Raw genomic sequence first — 16,379 nt, forward strand, 5'->3', positions numbered from 1 at the left:
TGAGCGCCTGGGAGGAGGGGACTCTCTCCTCTTCCTCTGATTCATCCGACTGCTCATGATCCCTGTCCCTAGACAGGGATCTCTCCTCATTTTCAGAAGAATCCTCCGAGAGAGGAATTTCAGCAGAGGGAGGGGATCTACCCCTTTTCCTGCTATCTTTCAGGGAATCAGAAATAAAATTCATTATTCTCCCTTCAAAACTCTCCAATGTAGCCCTAAGGGAGTACTCAGTGACATAAACCGGGGCTGGGACATTAGGAGAGGCTGCAAAACCTGACAGGGGCACTGACTCGTCTTGAGAGGCTGGCTCCAGTCTTGCAGGGGGGGATGGTAACTTACAGGCACTTTTAGAACCCCTGGACCTAGGCGGTGATTTACCAGTGCCCTTGCTACCTCCCCCTGAGATCCTCTTACGAGGAGACATAGTCCTAAGCTACAAAGCAGAGGTACTAGTACAAGTGCAATCACTGTTGTGCTTAAAGTCTCACAATAAATATATATGCTTAAACTGCACAACCTGATGCTGAGTAGGTGTCTAAGGTTTGCCTGGATCCAATCCCCACGGATCCTTACTGCCCACAGCTCCTGTGTCTCCACTTACAGCCCCCTGACGAGGACCGCAGGATCCAGGGGGTAAAGGAGAACTCCACCGGAGCTGCGTGGGACCCCCAGACTACGTGGGACCCCTGTGTTACCTTGCTGTGGCAGGGATTGCAGTGGAGACGTGAGACAGCTGGAGAACCAGGATTCACTGAGCGTGTGTATTGAAAGGCATGTAAGTATTCATCAGGCTGCTCTTACTCCCTCTAGTGGTGGAAACCAGGTAAGACATACAACTACTCACAATGAAGAAATCCATCATATACAGTGGTGTGAAAAAGTGTTTGCCCCCTTCCTCATTTCCTCTTCCTTTGCATGTTTGTCACACTTAAGTGTTTCGGAACATCAAACCAATTTAAACAATAGTCAAGGACAACACAAGTAAACACAAAATGCAATTTGTAAATGAAGGTGTTTATTATTAAAGGTGAAAAAAAATCCAAACCATCATGGCCCTGTGTGAAAAAGTGATTGCCCCCTAAACCTAATAACTGGTTGGGCCACCCTTAGCAGCAACAACTGCAACCAAGCGTTTGCGATAACGTGCAATGAGGCTTTTACAGCGTCCTGGAGGAATTTTGGCCCACTCATCTTTGCAGAATTGTCCTAATTCAGTTACATTAGAGGGTTTTCGAGCATGAACGGCCTTTTTAAGGTCATACCACAACATCTCAATAGGATTCAGGTCAGGACTTTGGCTAGGCCACTCCAAAGTCTTCATTTTGTTTTTCTTCAGCCATTCGGTGGTGGACTTGCTGGTGTGTTTAGGATCATTGTCCTGCTGCAGAACCCAAGTTCGTTTCAGCTTGAGTACACGAACAGATGGTCGGACATTCTCCTTCAGGATCTCTTGGTAGACAGCAGAATTCATAGTTCCTTTTATCACGGCAAGTCTTCCAGGTCCTGAAGCAGCAAAACAGCCCCAGACCATCACACTACCACCACAATATTTTACTGTTGGTATAATGTTCTTTTTATGAAATGCAGTGTTCCTTCTACGCCAGATATACTTGGACACACACCTTCCAAAGAGTTCCACTTTTGTCTCATCGGTCCACAGAATGTTGTCCCAAAAGTCTTGGGGATCATCAAGATGTGTTGTGGAGAAATTGAGACGAGCTTTGATGTTCTTTTTGCTCAGCAGTGGTTTTCTCCTTGGAACTCTGCCATGCAGGCCATTTTTGCCCAGTCTTTTCCTGATGGTGGAGGCATGAACGCTGACCTTAACTGAGGCAAGTGAGGCCTGCAGTTCCTTGGACGTTGTTGTGGGGTCTTTTGTGACCTCTTGGATGAGTCGTCGCTGCGCTCTTGGGGTAATTTTGGGCGGCCGCCCACTCCTGGGAAGGTTCACCACTGTTCCATGTCTTCGCCATTTGTGGATAATGGCTCTCACTGTGGTTCGCTGGATTCTCAAAGCTTTGGAAATGGCTTTATAACCCTTTCCAGACTGATAGATCTCAATTACTTTCTTTCTCAATTGTTCCTGAATTTCTTTGGGTCTCGGCATGATGTGTAGCTTTTAAGGATCTTCTGGTGGACCTTACTGTGTCAAGCAGCTCCTATTTAAGTGATGCCTTGATTGTGAACAGGTGTGGCAATAATCAGGCCTGGGTGTGGCTAGAGAAATTGAACTCAGGTGTGGACAACCACAGTTATAGTATGTTTTAACAAGGGGGGCAATCACTTTTTCACACAGGGCCATGATGGTTTGGATTTTTTTTCACCTTTAATAATAAACACCTTCATTTACAAATTGCATTTTGTGTTTACTTGTGTTGTCCTTGACTATTGTTTAAATTGGTTTGATGTTCCGAAACACTTAAGTGTGACAAACATGCAAAGGAACAGGAAATGAGGAAGGGGGCAAAAACTTTTTCACACCACTGTAATAATATAGGAATTGCTGAACCAGACAAATTCCAGCCTTCACCCATCACGGCGGGCAGTGTTAGCCAACCTTCAGGTTTATCTGGGGCTCTTTCTCGGAAGAGCCTCCTACCTGGACCATGTAAAAGACTCTGCCAGAAACTTTCGTGCTCTCTGTGTAAACAGTACACCAAGTCTGGTTTTCCCAGAGCCCAGTCTTCCAATGGAGAGGACTTACAGGCCAAACCTCGTTTCTTCGGTTGTCGAGGCCCAGGTACCATACCATCTTGGGAGTCAAATATCGGCCCGAGGTATGGATCCGATTTGTTGTAGCCCTTAGGCCCCTGCAGGGACCTGCACAGAGCTAAAGTTTTACGTGACCAACCACCATAGACACTGGCGAAAAAACTGAGGTGCCTCCCATATGGGAGGGGTTATATAGGGGAGGAATTCTCCTTAATTGGCGTCAACCAGTGTCCAATCACCAGAGGTGCCTATATAACCCACTATGTAATGAAGCTCCTGTGTCCCGTGATGTATGATCAAGAAACAACAACTTTATTTCTCTTTTAAAGACACTATGCAGAGAAGATCAGCATCTGAACCCAGAGAAGGTGGAGGTTGATAGACTAGAGGTAATAATATGATTTTTCCTACAGGTTACCTGTAAAATCCTTTCTTGGAGTACATCACGGGACACAGAGCAGCCATTACTATCTGGGTTATATGCCACCTACTAGTGAATGGACACTGGTAGATCAATCAAACAAGAAGTCCTCCCCTATATAACCCCTCCTACACAGGAAGTACCTCCATTTTGTAGCAAGCAATAAACTTCCTAGACAAGCGGGGAGGGACCTCTGTGTCATAGTTACATAGTTATTAAGGTTGAATAAAGATACCAGTCCATCCAGTTCATCCAGTTCAACCTGAGTTGAGTGTCTACAATCATCCCCCATCCCCGTACATTGTAGACTCACATTGGTCCCTATGCCCTCAAGGAGCCCACAATCCAAGGTCCCCATTCATATACTAGGGGCAATTTTGGAGAGAAGCCAATTAACCTACCAGCATGTCTCTGGAGTGTGGGAGGAAACTGGAATACCCAGAGGAAACCCACGCAGGAACAGGGAGAACATACAAACTCCAGGCAGGTAGTGCCGTGGTTGGGATTTGAACCAGCAACCCTTTTTAGGCAAGAGTGTTAACCACTACACCACTGTGCCACCCATGATGTACTCCAAGAAAATGATTTTACGGGTAAGCTGTAGGAAAAATCCTGTTTTCTTTATCATACATCACGGGACAGAGAGCAGCCATTACTATCTGGGACGTCCCAAAGCAATGGGGAGGGAGACACCATCACAGAAACTGCCACTATTACTGTTTGTAATACACTGAGGCCAAAGGCAGTATCCTCCATGTTCTTGACATGCGACTTGGTATAAACCAAAGACCAAACAGTGGTCTTGCACACCTGGGCCACTGACACCTGATGGCGGATGGCTCAAGATACTCCCTCACACCTAGTAGTGAATCTCTCCCCAAAAAAAAATAGATTTTGCCCTTTAAACCATAGGCATCATTGATAAACTGGCAGATCCACTGCTAATAATTTGATCAGGATGCCGCCTGCCCTTCCTGGGCTCGTTTGGCAGCACAAACCAGGATTCCTGACCTATGCCGACAACTCAAGAAGATTCTGAGCGCCTGAACTACCTCTAGAGTATGTAGCGATCTTTCTCCTGCCAACTGTGGATTAGGAGAAAAATAAAAGGCAAAACACTGTCCTGATTCAAGGGAAAACTAGAAACTACTCTAGGTAATAAAGATCAACATCACCCTATCCTAATGCGAGACCAAGAATGGCTCCTTGCATGAAAGAGCCGCCACCTCTGACACTCTACTTAGTGAAGTGATAGCAACCAAGGAAGCCATCTTCCGAGATAAGGGACTAACAGAGTCTCCCAAATAGTTACAAAAATGGCCTCTGCAAAGACAGTCAAGAGCAAATTCCAGTCCCAGGGACAGAAGAGGGGCCTGACATGTGTGACTATCTATGTTACACGCTGTATGGAGTATGAACCAAGGAGTGAGAAACAATGGCTTCTGGAAAAAATGGATCGGGACAAACTCTGACCCTTAACGGTACTTAAAGTGGTTGTAAACCTTTTTGTGTGACATTTACCTATAGGTAAGCCTAGAATAAGGCTTACCTATAGGTATTGGAAATAACGGCGCACGTTTAGGAGATATTTCACTTGTAGTGTTCCAATGTCGTCATCGGCGCATGCGCTGTGAAGAAACAGACCACCGCGTCGTTTCTTCCCCCAGCATATGCCGTAAATGACGGCTCCCGCGTATGCGGGAGGAAGAAACGGCACGTTGTCCGTTTCTTCACAGCTCATGCGCTGATGACGACATATTACTCTGCAATACTCCGGGAACAGAGGCCTCCAGCAATCCAATGCTTGGATCTTCATGTTCCAGACAGAGAATGATCCTCTACAAAAGACATGGAATAGGACTATACATAGGGAACGTGCCTTGACCTTTAACATTAGGACACTTACCTGTCCTGGAGTGCAGCAATGTCGGCATCACAGCTGATGTTTCCATCGGTTGGTCGGGTGCTGCCGCTGCCATTGCAGGTAAGGGAACCCTCCCGAAACTGTGCCAAATGTGGCAATGGAGGGGGGAGGAATCAGATAACTGAAAGTTTTTGGGTGGAACTCCGCTTTCAGGTTAAAGTTAAATACCACCTTAGGTAAAAAGCTAGGTTTAGGGTTGAAGACTACTTTCTTTTTGAGAAGGCTCAGGAATGGCTCCTTACAAGAGTGAAACCTTAGACTCATCTGACAGATGCAATAACCACAAATAAAGACACTTTGTAGATGAAAGAGCATTCAAAGAGTTTCCTGATGGGTTTAAAGGGTGTGTTTTTTTCCTGCAGGGTGGGGAGAACTGAATTAAAATTCCAAGGAGCACAGGGTGTGCAAAGGATGGTATAATCTAAGAAACACCATAAAAATATTTTTTTTTACAAAGAAAATGGAGCCAGAGGTTTTTGGAACAAGATGGGCAAGGCTGTCATTTAAGAGTACATTAGGTCAGAATCTGGTCAAGTCCTCAATGTAAAAAAGCTGGAATGTGAGGCATAGAGGAATATCTGGGTTTGAAATGCCAATACTCACACCACACAAAGGAATTCCAGGTTTCCAGGCTTTTCTGAGCAATGTAGGAATGGCAAAATTAAACACCCCTGTCCCTCAGGACCTGGATTTCAATAGCCAAGTCATCAAAGCTAGTCACTGAGAAGCAGGATGGAATTGGAAGGCCAGAGACAGAGGGTCCAACCTGTTTGGAAGCGGGATCTCTTGCTCTATTTTGTGGAGCAGTCAGGACAGAATTTGCAGTGTAGAAAAGGCATATATGAACTGGAATGGGGTCTAAGGAATTATGAGGGCATCCAGTGACAGTGTTAGAGAATGTTTGGTCCTGACAACAAACGGGGTTAGCTTGTTTTTGTACTTGGAGGCCAGGATGTCCACATCTGGAATTCCCAATTTCTGACATGTGAGATTGAAGCTGTCAGGATGAAGGGTCCATTCTCCTTGGTCCAGGAAGTAATGGCTGAGGTAATCCACCTTTCTGATTGAACAGCAGAGATAGCTGGTCAGTGTTTCTCCACCCATGGGATGATCACCCATGATTTACTTCCATTAAAGCCTAGTACACATGAAAAGAAACTGTCAGCTCTGGTCGGAGCCGCTGTACTAACCATACAAGGTTAGTTTACCAATCTCCTCAGCTGAGCTATTGTGTTCTGACAGCGGGGTGCCCCCCCCCCCCACCAGAACACTCCGATCAGCGCTCTCTGCCATTGGCTGAGAGTGCTTATCGGGAGTTAGTCATATGCTGGTTTTCCAGTATGCTTGTCTGGCAGAAGCAGGCCGTCTTTAACTGGCTGTTTCCCAACATTGTGTGTACCTGGCTTAAGGCTGTCTGACTCCTGGTACTTCTTTGGTAGTTGATATAATCCACAGCAATGTCATTGTCTGGATGAGTGACCACACCCTGATTGGGTGATCCTGAAGAAAGAGGGTCCAGTTATTCTGAGCTAGTGTTATCACTCTCAGCATCAGGATGTTGATAGGGAATGTGGCTTCCTTGAGTGACCGTGTTTCCTGAACTGTGAGGGATAAGAACACTCCTGTCTAGCCTCTGAGACTGGCATCTCTTGTTATCATCCTTCATGGAGGTGGTAGAAACAATATCCCCATTGTCAGGGCTGGATTGGATATTCACTCAGCTAGGGAGTTCCTTGCTTGGATGGAGAGCTTCTTCACGAGAAGGAATGTGCTTGTTTCAGGCCAAGAAGATGTTGCATTGTAGAGACCTTGAAATGGTCAGCCTCAAATTAAGCCACCAAGGGGCCCAGAGATCTTATAGAGAATCCCATTGAAGAATGTTTCTCTGATGTGAATATCAGCATGGGATCATAGAGTGATGATTTTGTTTTATGTAGGAAAGGCCTCATTCTGGACAGAGGCAAAAAGTATTCTAAATGAAGAGAAGGCTGGAGAGCAGACTTTTGAAAGTAGAATACGCAACCAAAGGCCTGAAGCATCTGAAAAGTCCCTTTGGACGGTTGCAGATAGTTGAAGAGGAGATGAGTTGTTCAGCAGAAGTTTTTCTAGGTACCCAGTTACCCAAATGCCCTGAGTTCTTAAATGGGCAGAAAGAGGTACAGAATACTCTGGGTTTGGAGGATAGGCCAAATGGCAGTGTGACAAATTTAAATTGTTTGTCTCCTATAGCGTAGAGCAGGAAGCGCTGATGAGGTGGGTAAATGGGAATATATAAGCATCTTGGATGTCTACTGATGCCAAGTATTCCCCTTTTCTCAGAGAGGCAATACCAGCTTTGTAGATTCCATGTGAAATGGACGGGCAACAAAAATGGTGGATGAAACATGAGGAGAGTCTTCAGGAACTCAATATGTACAAACTGGAGAAAATGGAAGACATGACTAAAACCTTCAAATACATCAATGGGAAGGCAGTATTTTCTGGTTATTTATTTATTTATTTTACATGCCCTGACCTTCCAGACTCGCCCATGGAAATAACTGGGGCCACGCGGTTGGTCCACAGTTGCGGCACAGTCCCGTGCTGTAAAATTGCTGTTGCACACCTCCGTTCATAGCGATTGGGACCTGGAACGTTCGATTCCAGGTCACCTAATCATTGTAATAGCCTCTGATTGGCTGTCACAGTGATCAATCACTGTAAAGCCCATCCCCCTGTTCTGTCTCTGTGAATGGATGAGATCTCTGTCCTTGTAGAGATAGGAAAAAAAAGTGTGTGTAGAAAATTTTTAAAATAAATGCCTAGATCAAGGTTTGTCTAGGTCAATGTCAAGGTTAGTGTTTGGGTTTGGTGTTTGGGTTAAAGTCAAACGTCAATGTCAGGGTCGGTATTTTTTGGACAGGATTATTTTTAAATTAGTATCAGTGTCAGTTAATGTCAGTGTGTTTTTAAGTCGGATATAAAAAAGCAAAATGTGCACTATTGTTTCTGGGCTGTACTACGGGTACATACACATATGTGGTTTTCACGGCGATCATCAGGAGCAGGATAATTTGTTTTGAGTTGTTCTTTGGTGGTAGGTCATGGTAGTAGCAAGAAAACGGAAAATTGAATATCAAATACTTACAGCAATTCTCCTCCTTTCCTGACTGGCTCCATGTCAGCACACACAAGGGTACGGGCCCTGCCCACCCCCACATCAATAGGATGTTTAACTCATAAATTTTAGCACCTGAGCCAGCACCATGTTCTGTAACTAGCACTCTACACGGGCGGGCAGTTGTGCTGACATGGAACCAGTCAGGAAAGGAAAATTGTGGTAAGTATTTGATATTCAATTTTCCATTTTCCTAACAGCTCCATGTCAGCACACACATGGAAAATAATTAGAGAAGATACAGGGTGGATATGCTTGCAGAACAAATTTAATCAACATGACACGGAGGCCATTACTCTGCACCCAACTCCACTGTAGATAAGGCAGCTGGCTCAATACAATAGTGATTAAGGAAGGTAAGTCTTGATGACCAAGTGGCCGCCTTGCCGGTAGTTTCCATGGACACACCCTTCGCTGCTGCCCAGTACTGCAAGTAGCATGCTCCCGGATGTCACCAGGCAATGCCAACCCCTTCTCCTTATAGGCCAAGGTTATAGCTTTAACTATCCAAGAAGTAGTTAGCCTGCTGAATGCTTTGAGCCCTTGCTTGATCCTGTTGGAAACAGAAAGAGGTGAACTGAAGACCTTAGGGAGGATGTGACCTTTATAGAAGTTTCAGGTTCTCCTGATGTCAAGAGCACCGAGTTGGCTATCTCAGACCGAGAAGAATGTTGGCAGAATGATTTCCTGGTTAGATGGCATGAATCCTAGCATTGGAACTAAGACCACCCTATCCACATAAAAGGTTGTGAATGGCTCCTTGCAGCCATTCACAACCTTTTGTGAATTATCATCTCTGAGACTCTTCTTGTGAAGGCGATTGTGACAAAAAAAGTCTGTTTATAAGGTTAGATGCCAAAGTCACATATTTTGTGGGAATTTATCTGAAGCCAGAAGCCCAGGACTACGCTTGGGTCCCACTTAGTTGGGACCTACCCGTGGTCCCTACCCGTGGAAGTTTACTTGGAGGCTTTAACCTCATGACCGCATTGAAAAATTGAATTACAAGGCTATTGGCGGCCCACTCATTTCCAATGAAGGCAGACAGGGCAGAATCATGACCCTAATAGTACTAAGACTTAGATTCATATCTGGGCCTTTTTGAAGAAAGACCAAAATATTACTTATTTTGGAGAGGAAGGAGAAAAGCCTTGGGTGGAAAGCAAAGTCCTGGAACTTGATCCACACTTTGTTGTAAGTTGCATTAGTGCTCAGATTCCTAGATTTTAGCAGGGTACCCAGTGTTACTGGAATTTACTTTTGGGCCAGTGGTGTATTACTGCCAGAACTGTGACTTTCCCCTTTATCAGTCTTCTGAGAAAGCTGAAGATTAGCCATGTCGGTGGAAAGGCATATGCAGACTGAAAAGACCATGCTGCTGTCAGAGCATCTGTCGCTGCTACCTGTGGGCAAGGTAGACTGGTTTAAAACATTGGCAGTTTGGCATTTGCTGGGGATGGAAATAGGTCCACCCCCAGCTCAAATGCCCAGCATATCAACATTTGACAGGTTTGTGGATTGAGGAACCATTGCTTCATTGTCTAACTGGTGTCTTGACCTTGAGATTGGAGGGACCTGCAATGTAGGCAGATGGGGAAGAATCGATTGAACATCCCTGTATTGTAACTTGAAAGGCGAAAAAGGGCTTGAAAGGCAGCTCCCATATCCAGGATGTTGGACACTGTATTCTTCACTTGGCAGGGCTACGTGCCTTGGGCTACTCTCCCCTGGCAGGTAGCTCCCCAGCCTTGAGTACTGGCATTGGTTGTGACTACTGTCCATGCAATCGGCAAAAGGGGGTGATTGGACAAAAAATTCTAGGTGTCTAGCCACCAGCTCAGTTCTCGGACTTCCACTGAGACAGGAAACTGAATCATAAAGCTCGGATCTTTCACTGAGCACATCTGTCTATGGGTATTGCATCCACGTGGTGCTGGCTCAGGTGCTAAAATTTATGAGTTAAACATCCTATCATTGTTTGGGGGGGCAGTGCCCGTACCCATATGTGTGTGCTGGCATGGAGCTGCCAGGAAATATACAGCTAAAGTAAAAATAAAATGTTTACTATTTTGGGACAGTTTTCCTTTGATAACAAAAAATAAATAAAAATTTGTAGATATGCATTACCATTTATCACCAAATGAAAGCCCAATTTGTCCTGAAGAAAACAAGGTATAATCCACCTGGATGCAAAAAGTAGTTGTGATCAGTGGCGGAACTACCGCCATAGCAACCCACGCGGTCGCTATGGGGCCCGCAGCCTAGTGGGGACCGCTGCCGAATGGGGCCCTCAGCCGGGGCCCGCTGCCGAGTAGTCCGACCGGGGCTCGGCATTGGCAAGCTTCTGTCCTGCCTAGAACACCGGCGTCAGCCCCGTCCCAGCGTCGTGACGTCACTCGGCCGGAGGCTCGATGGGCGGAGCTACTGAGCCATGCTAGGCTGAGCTACTGCTGAGCTACTGCAGCCTGCATACAAGAGAAGCCAGGCAGCACCGCCGAGGAGGAACCAGTCAATGCCCTCACTTGATTGCAGAATTTGCAGACTACAATTCCAGAGGTACTGTACAAGCTAAATTAAGCTGATGCAGTGATGGGGCCAGACTGCATTCTGAACTGTCAGTTTGTGAGTTTGACTGATTTTTCTAATATGCAGCATGGCGGGGGAAGGGGGTAAATGTCCTACACTGGTCACAGTAATTTTTGTATTAATGTCCTGCACTGGTCACTGTCACTGATAAATGAATGTACTGGTCACTGATAAATGAATTTACTGGTCACTGTCATTGATGGATGAATTTACTAGTCACTGTCACTGATGAATGAATTTCCTGGTCACGGTCACTGATGAATGAATTTACTGGTCATGGTCACTGATGAATGAATTTACTGGTCACGGTCACTGATGAATGAATTTACTGGTCACTGTCACTGATAAATGAATTTACGGTCATTGATGAATGAATTTACTGGTCACTGTCACTGATGAATGAATTTACTGGTCAGTCACTAATGAATGAATTTACTGGTCACGGTCACTGATAAATGAATTTACTGGTCAGTCACTGATGAATGAATTTACTGGTCACGGTCGAATCATTTTACTGGTCACGGTCACTGATAAATGAATTTACTGGTCACTGATGAATGAATTTGCTGGTCAGTCACTAATGAATGAATTTACTGGTCACGGTCACTGATAAATGAATTTACTGGTCAGTCACTGACGAATGAATTTACTGGTCACTGTCATTGATGAATACATTTACTGGTCACTGTCACTGATAAATGAATGTACTGGTCATGGTCACTGATGAATGAATTTACTGGTCACTGGTGAATTAATATACTGGTCACGGTCATTGATGAATGAATTTACTGGTCACTGTCATTGATGAATACATTTACTGGTCACTGTCACTGATGAATGAATTTACTGGTCACGGTCACTGATGAATGAATTTACTGGTCACTGATGAATTAATATACTGGTCACGGTCATTGATGAATGAATTTACTGGTCACTGTCATTGATGAATGAATTTACTGGTCACTGTCACTGTCACTGATAAATGAATTTACTGGTCACGGTCACTGATGAATGAATTTACTGGTCACTGATGAATGAATTTACTGGTCACGGTCATTAATGAATGAATTTACTGGTCACGGTCATTGATGAATGAATTTACTGGTCACTGTCACTGATGAATGAATTTACTGGTCACTGTCACTGATGAATGAATTTACTGGTCACTGATGAATGAATTTACTGGTCACGGTCACTGATGAATGAATTTACTGGTCACTGATGAATGAATTTACTGGTCACGGTCACTGATGAATGAATTTACTGGTCACTGTCACTGATGAATGAATTTACTGGTCACTGTCACTGATGAATGAATTTACTGGTCACTGTCACTGATGAATGAATTTACTGGTCACTGATGAATGAATTTACTGGTCACTGATGAATGAATTTACTGGTCACGGTCAAATGATTTTACTGGTCACGGTCATTGATGAATGAATTTACTGGTCACTGTCACTGATGAATGAATTTACTGGTCACTGTCACTGATAAATGAATTTACTGGTCACTGATGAATGAATTTACTGGTCACGGTCGAATGATTTTACTGGTCATGGTCACTAATGAATGAATTTACTGGTCACTAATGAATGAATTTACTGGTCACGGTCAAATGATTTTACTGGTCATGGTCACTGATGAATGAATTTACTGGTCACTGTCACTGATAAATGAATTTACTGGTCACTAATGAATGAATTTACTGGTCACGGTCATTGATGAATGAATTTACTGGTCACTGTCACTGATGAATGAATTTACTGGTCACTGATAAATGAATTTACTGGTCACTGATGAATGAATTTACTGGTCACGGTCAAATGATTTTACTGGTCATGGTCACTAATGAATGAATTTACTGGTCACGGTCGAATGATTTTACTGGTCATGGTCACTGATGAATGAATTTACTGGTCACTGTCACTGATGAATGAATTTACTGGTCACTAATGAATGAATTTACTGGTCACGGTTGAATGATTGATTTTACTGGTCACGGTCATTGATGAATGAATTTACTGGTCACTGTCACTGATGAATGAATTTACTGGTCACTGATAAATGAATTTACTGGTCACTGATGAATGAATTTACTGGTCACGGTCAAATGATTTTACTGGTCATGGTCACTAATGAATGAATTTACTGGTCACGGTCGAATGATTTTACTGGTCATGGTCACTGATGAATGAATTTACTGGTCACTGTCACTGATGAATGAATTTACTGGTCACTAATGAATGAATTTACTGGTCACGGTTGAATGATTGATTTTACTGGTCACGGTCATTGATGAATGAATTTACTGGTCACTGTCACTGATGAATGAATTTACTGGTCACTGTCACTGATAAATGAATTTACTGGTCACTAATGAATGAATTTACTGGTCACGGTCAAATGATTTTACTGGTCACGGTCACTGATGAATGAATTTACTGGTCACGGTCTAATTAATTTACTGGCCTGGGTACTGTGCCACGTGAGTATGGTAATCTGTTTTTCAATGGAATTTGCAAATTTTTTTTTGTGGGGGGGGGGGGGGCTGTTTGCAGGGGGGCCCCATACAACATTTTGCTATGGGGCCCTGTGATTTCTAGTTACGCCCCTGGTTGTGATTATATGTATGGCTTTACTAACACATACCAAAGTTGCAAAATTGGGCTAATGCCCCGTGCACACATTTGGAAATTCCACCAGCAAAAGTCCGATGTGAGCTTTTGGTCAGAAATTCCGACCGTGTATGCTCCATCTGACTTTTGCTGGTGGAATTTCCACCAGCAAAGATTTGAGAGCATGTTCTCTATTTTCCCGACGGAAAAAGTTCCGATCTGAAATTCTGATCGTCTATAGCAATTCCGATGGGCGAAATTCCAATGCATGCTCAGAAACAATTTGACGCATGCTCGGAAGCATTAAACTTATTTTTTCGGCTCATCGTAGTGTTGTACGTCACCACATTCTTGACGATCGAAAGTTCAGAGAACTTTTATGTGACCGTGTGTATGCAAGCCAAGCTTGAGCGGAATTCCATCAGAAAAAACATCCAAGATTTTTCAGACGAAAACTCTGATCGTGTGTATGGGGCATTAGGCATTAAGATTTGTTTTACCCTAATTCCGCGTACACACGATCAAACTATCTGGCGGACTTGGTCCAGCGGACCAGAGTCTGACGGACAATCCGCCTGTGTGTGGGCTCCAGCGGACTTTTTTCTGCCAAAAGTCCGTTGGACTTAGAAAGTAGTTTTGACTCAAAAATTGTCTGCCGGACTACAAAACCGGCGGACAATCCGGCCGTGTGTGTGCCAGTCCGCCAGACTTTTGAAATGAATGGACTTTCCCGAAGAGGGGGACAAGATCTCCGAAGTCGGAAGAAGACCCCCGGGCGGTGTGACGAAGAAGAAAGCCGGACTCCTCCGCTAGTAAAAGAGCTAGCAGAAGATAGCAGAGGAGTCGGGTGAGAAGACCCCCCAAGACGGAAGAAGACCCCCGGAGCTGTGCAATAAATTATTTTAATTGTGTGTTGTGTTTTATTAAAAAAAATTTCCACAGGTGAATTGTACCCCATAATCATTCACATAGGGTGGCGGGCTGGTATCTGAGGGCCCCCTTATTAAAGGGGGCTCCCGGATTCTGATAAGCCCCCCGCCCGCAGACCCTGACAACCAACGGCCAGGGTTGTCGGGAAGAGGCCCTTGTCCTCATCAACATTGGGACAAGGTGCTTTGGGGTAGGGGGGCCGTGCGGAAGGCGGCAACATTGAATTCCTTCGCTAGTCCCGGCTACCTGGAGGCGCGTTCAAAATGAACGGACTTTCGTCCGTGTGTGGGCAAGTCCGTTCATTTCAAAAGTCTGGTCGTGTGTGGGCAGGTCCGCTCGTTCGGAAAGTCCGCCGGATAGTCTGATCGTGTGTATGCGGCATTAGGCTCAAAGGAGTTCATTACTCCTTTACAAAGAGCGGCAAGCTTAGGCCACTTTCACAAGGGCATGCTGTCTGTTTTGTCAAAAGAATACAGTACAAAATAATTTGTATCATAAGTCTGTCGGTTTTCCATCCATCTATTGATGGATGAAAAACAGACAGAAATGCATTTCTATGAAAAAAACGGATGTAATTGGATTTTGTCTGCTTACATACATTTTTTGTCTGCATTTTGTTACATTTAAAAACAGTAGAGGTTGAAAAACGAATGGAAAACTGATGTCAACTGAATCCGTTATTTCATGGCAAAAACATGACATTTCTGTATCATGAGAATCTTAAAAAAAGAAACCTAATCATATCACATGGCAGTAAGTAAAAAAGATAAAATGATCTTGAAAAACTGAACACGTATCTGCATCTAGACCCCCTTACATTAATGTAAGATCAGAATGATCTGTTAATAAATGTTTGTTTCATCTCTGTTGGCGTGTAACGGGAATAGATTGTATTTGTTTTATATAAAAAGTGTTTTTAAAAAAAAAAATTGTCATGTGGTCAACTTAATTTTAGGTTTACTATATGTATACAATATTTATATATTTCATATTTACCTGCTTAAATTAACAAAAATAGTTAATAGATCATTTCTGTGTGTGTATACAAGTTAAATTTTAAAAATCCAAATGTAAGTATTTATGAATGTTCTTTTTTTTCTACACAGTGGTTGACAGTGTCCTGAAAATGAAAGATCATTATTTAAAAATAAATGACAAGACACACAAACTTGAAGTCCGTAAGCTTTCTGGCAAGTTGGAACTTGATGAGGTACTGAACCTATTACATGTTACTTATTAAACATCTTTGTTTAACTGAAAAAAAACACGTCCATATGTAAACCAAAAATAAAAATGTATTCTATTCCAGCTTACCATCTTGAAATGTGGTAGTTGTATTTTGTTTTCTAGGTTTAGATACTCTATTAAAGGTATAGAAAAAGGCAGTAAATTTAGTAAGGCATGTGATCATATGTGGCCTGATCTGTATTAAACCCAAATTCAAAAATCAAATATATTGCAGCTTACCAATTATTAAATGTGGTAGCTGCATTAGCTTTATTTTTTAGGCTTTTTTCGGACTGTTTTCACCTAGTGATCTGACCAGTAACACCCTAATGTCCGCTGAAATGGACTTGCCTACACACGATCACACCAAAGTCCGTTCGTTTAGAATGCAATGACGTACGACGGGACTAGAAAAAGGAAGTTCAATAGCCAGTAGCCAATAGCTGCCCTTGTGTAATTTTTGGTCCGTCGGAATAGCATACAGACAAATGGTTTCCCTGATAGGAATTGATTCCGTCGGAAAGATTTAAAACATGTTCTATTTCTAGGTCCGTCAGAATTTTAGAAAAAAATGTCCAATGAAGCCCACACACGATCGGATTATCCGATGAAATGATTCCGTCTGACTTTTTCTGCCGGAAAGTCCAACCGTGTATACATGCCTACACGCTGGATAAATGAGCAACAGACCCCTTTGGACAGAGACATTTGTCAGTTTGGGGGAGGGTAGTATTAGATGTACTAGCAGACAGCTTGTTCTGATGGAAAACATACTGTCAGGATCATAAGATGAAAAAAAAGAAA

The 16,379-nt window shown here is 43.5% G+C and overlaps 1 protein-coding gene across 5 annotated transcripts in view; it reads left to right on the top strand.

The window, feature by feature from the left end:
- LOC143935546 (uncharacterized) overlaps positions 1-16,379 on the top strand; it is a 445,466-nt gene that overhangs the window by 96,248 nt on the left and 332,839 nt on the right. For all 5 annotated transcript variants that reach the window (XM_077459495.1, XM_077459494.1, XM_077459497.1 and 2 more), the window contains one exon: positions 15,455-15,558. In XM_077459495.1, coding sequence (XP_077315621.1) covers positions 15,455-15,558 — 104 coding nt within the window. The remainder of the gene's footprint in view (positions 1-15,454; positions 15,559-16,379) is intronic.

Source organism: Lithobates pipiens, unplaced genomic scaffold (assembly GCF_037356315.1).
Source record: "Lithobates pipiens isolate NorthernLeopardFrog02 unplaced genomic scaffold, aLitPip1_a1.2 Scaffold_28, whole genome shotgun sequence".
Taxonomy (NCBI): Eukaryota; Metazoa; Chordata; class Amphibia; order Anura; family Ranidae; genus Lithobates; species Lithobates pipiens.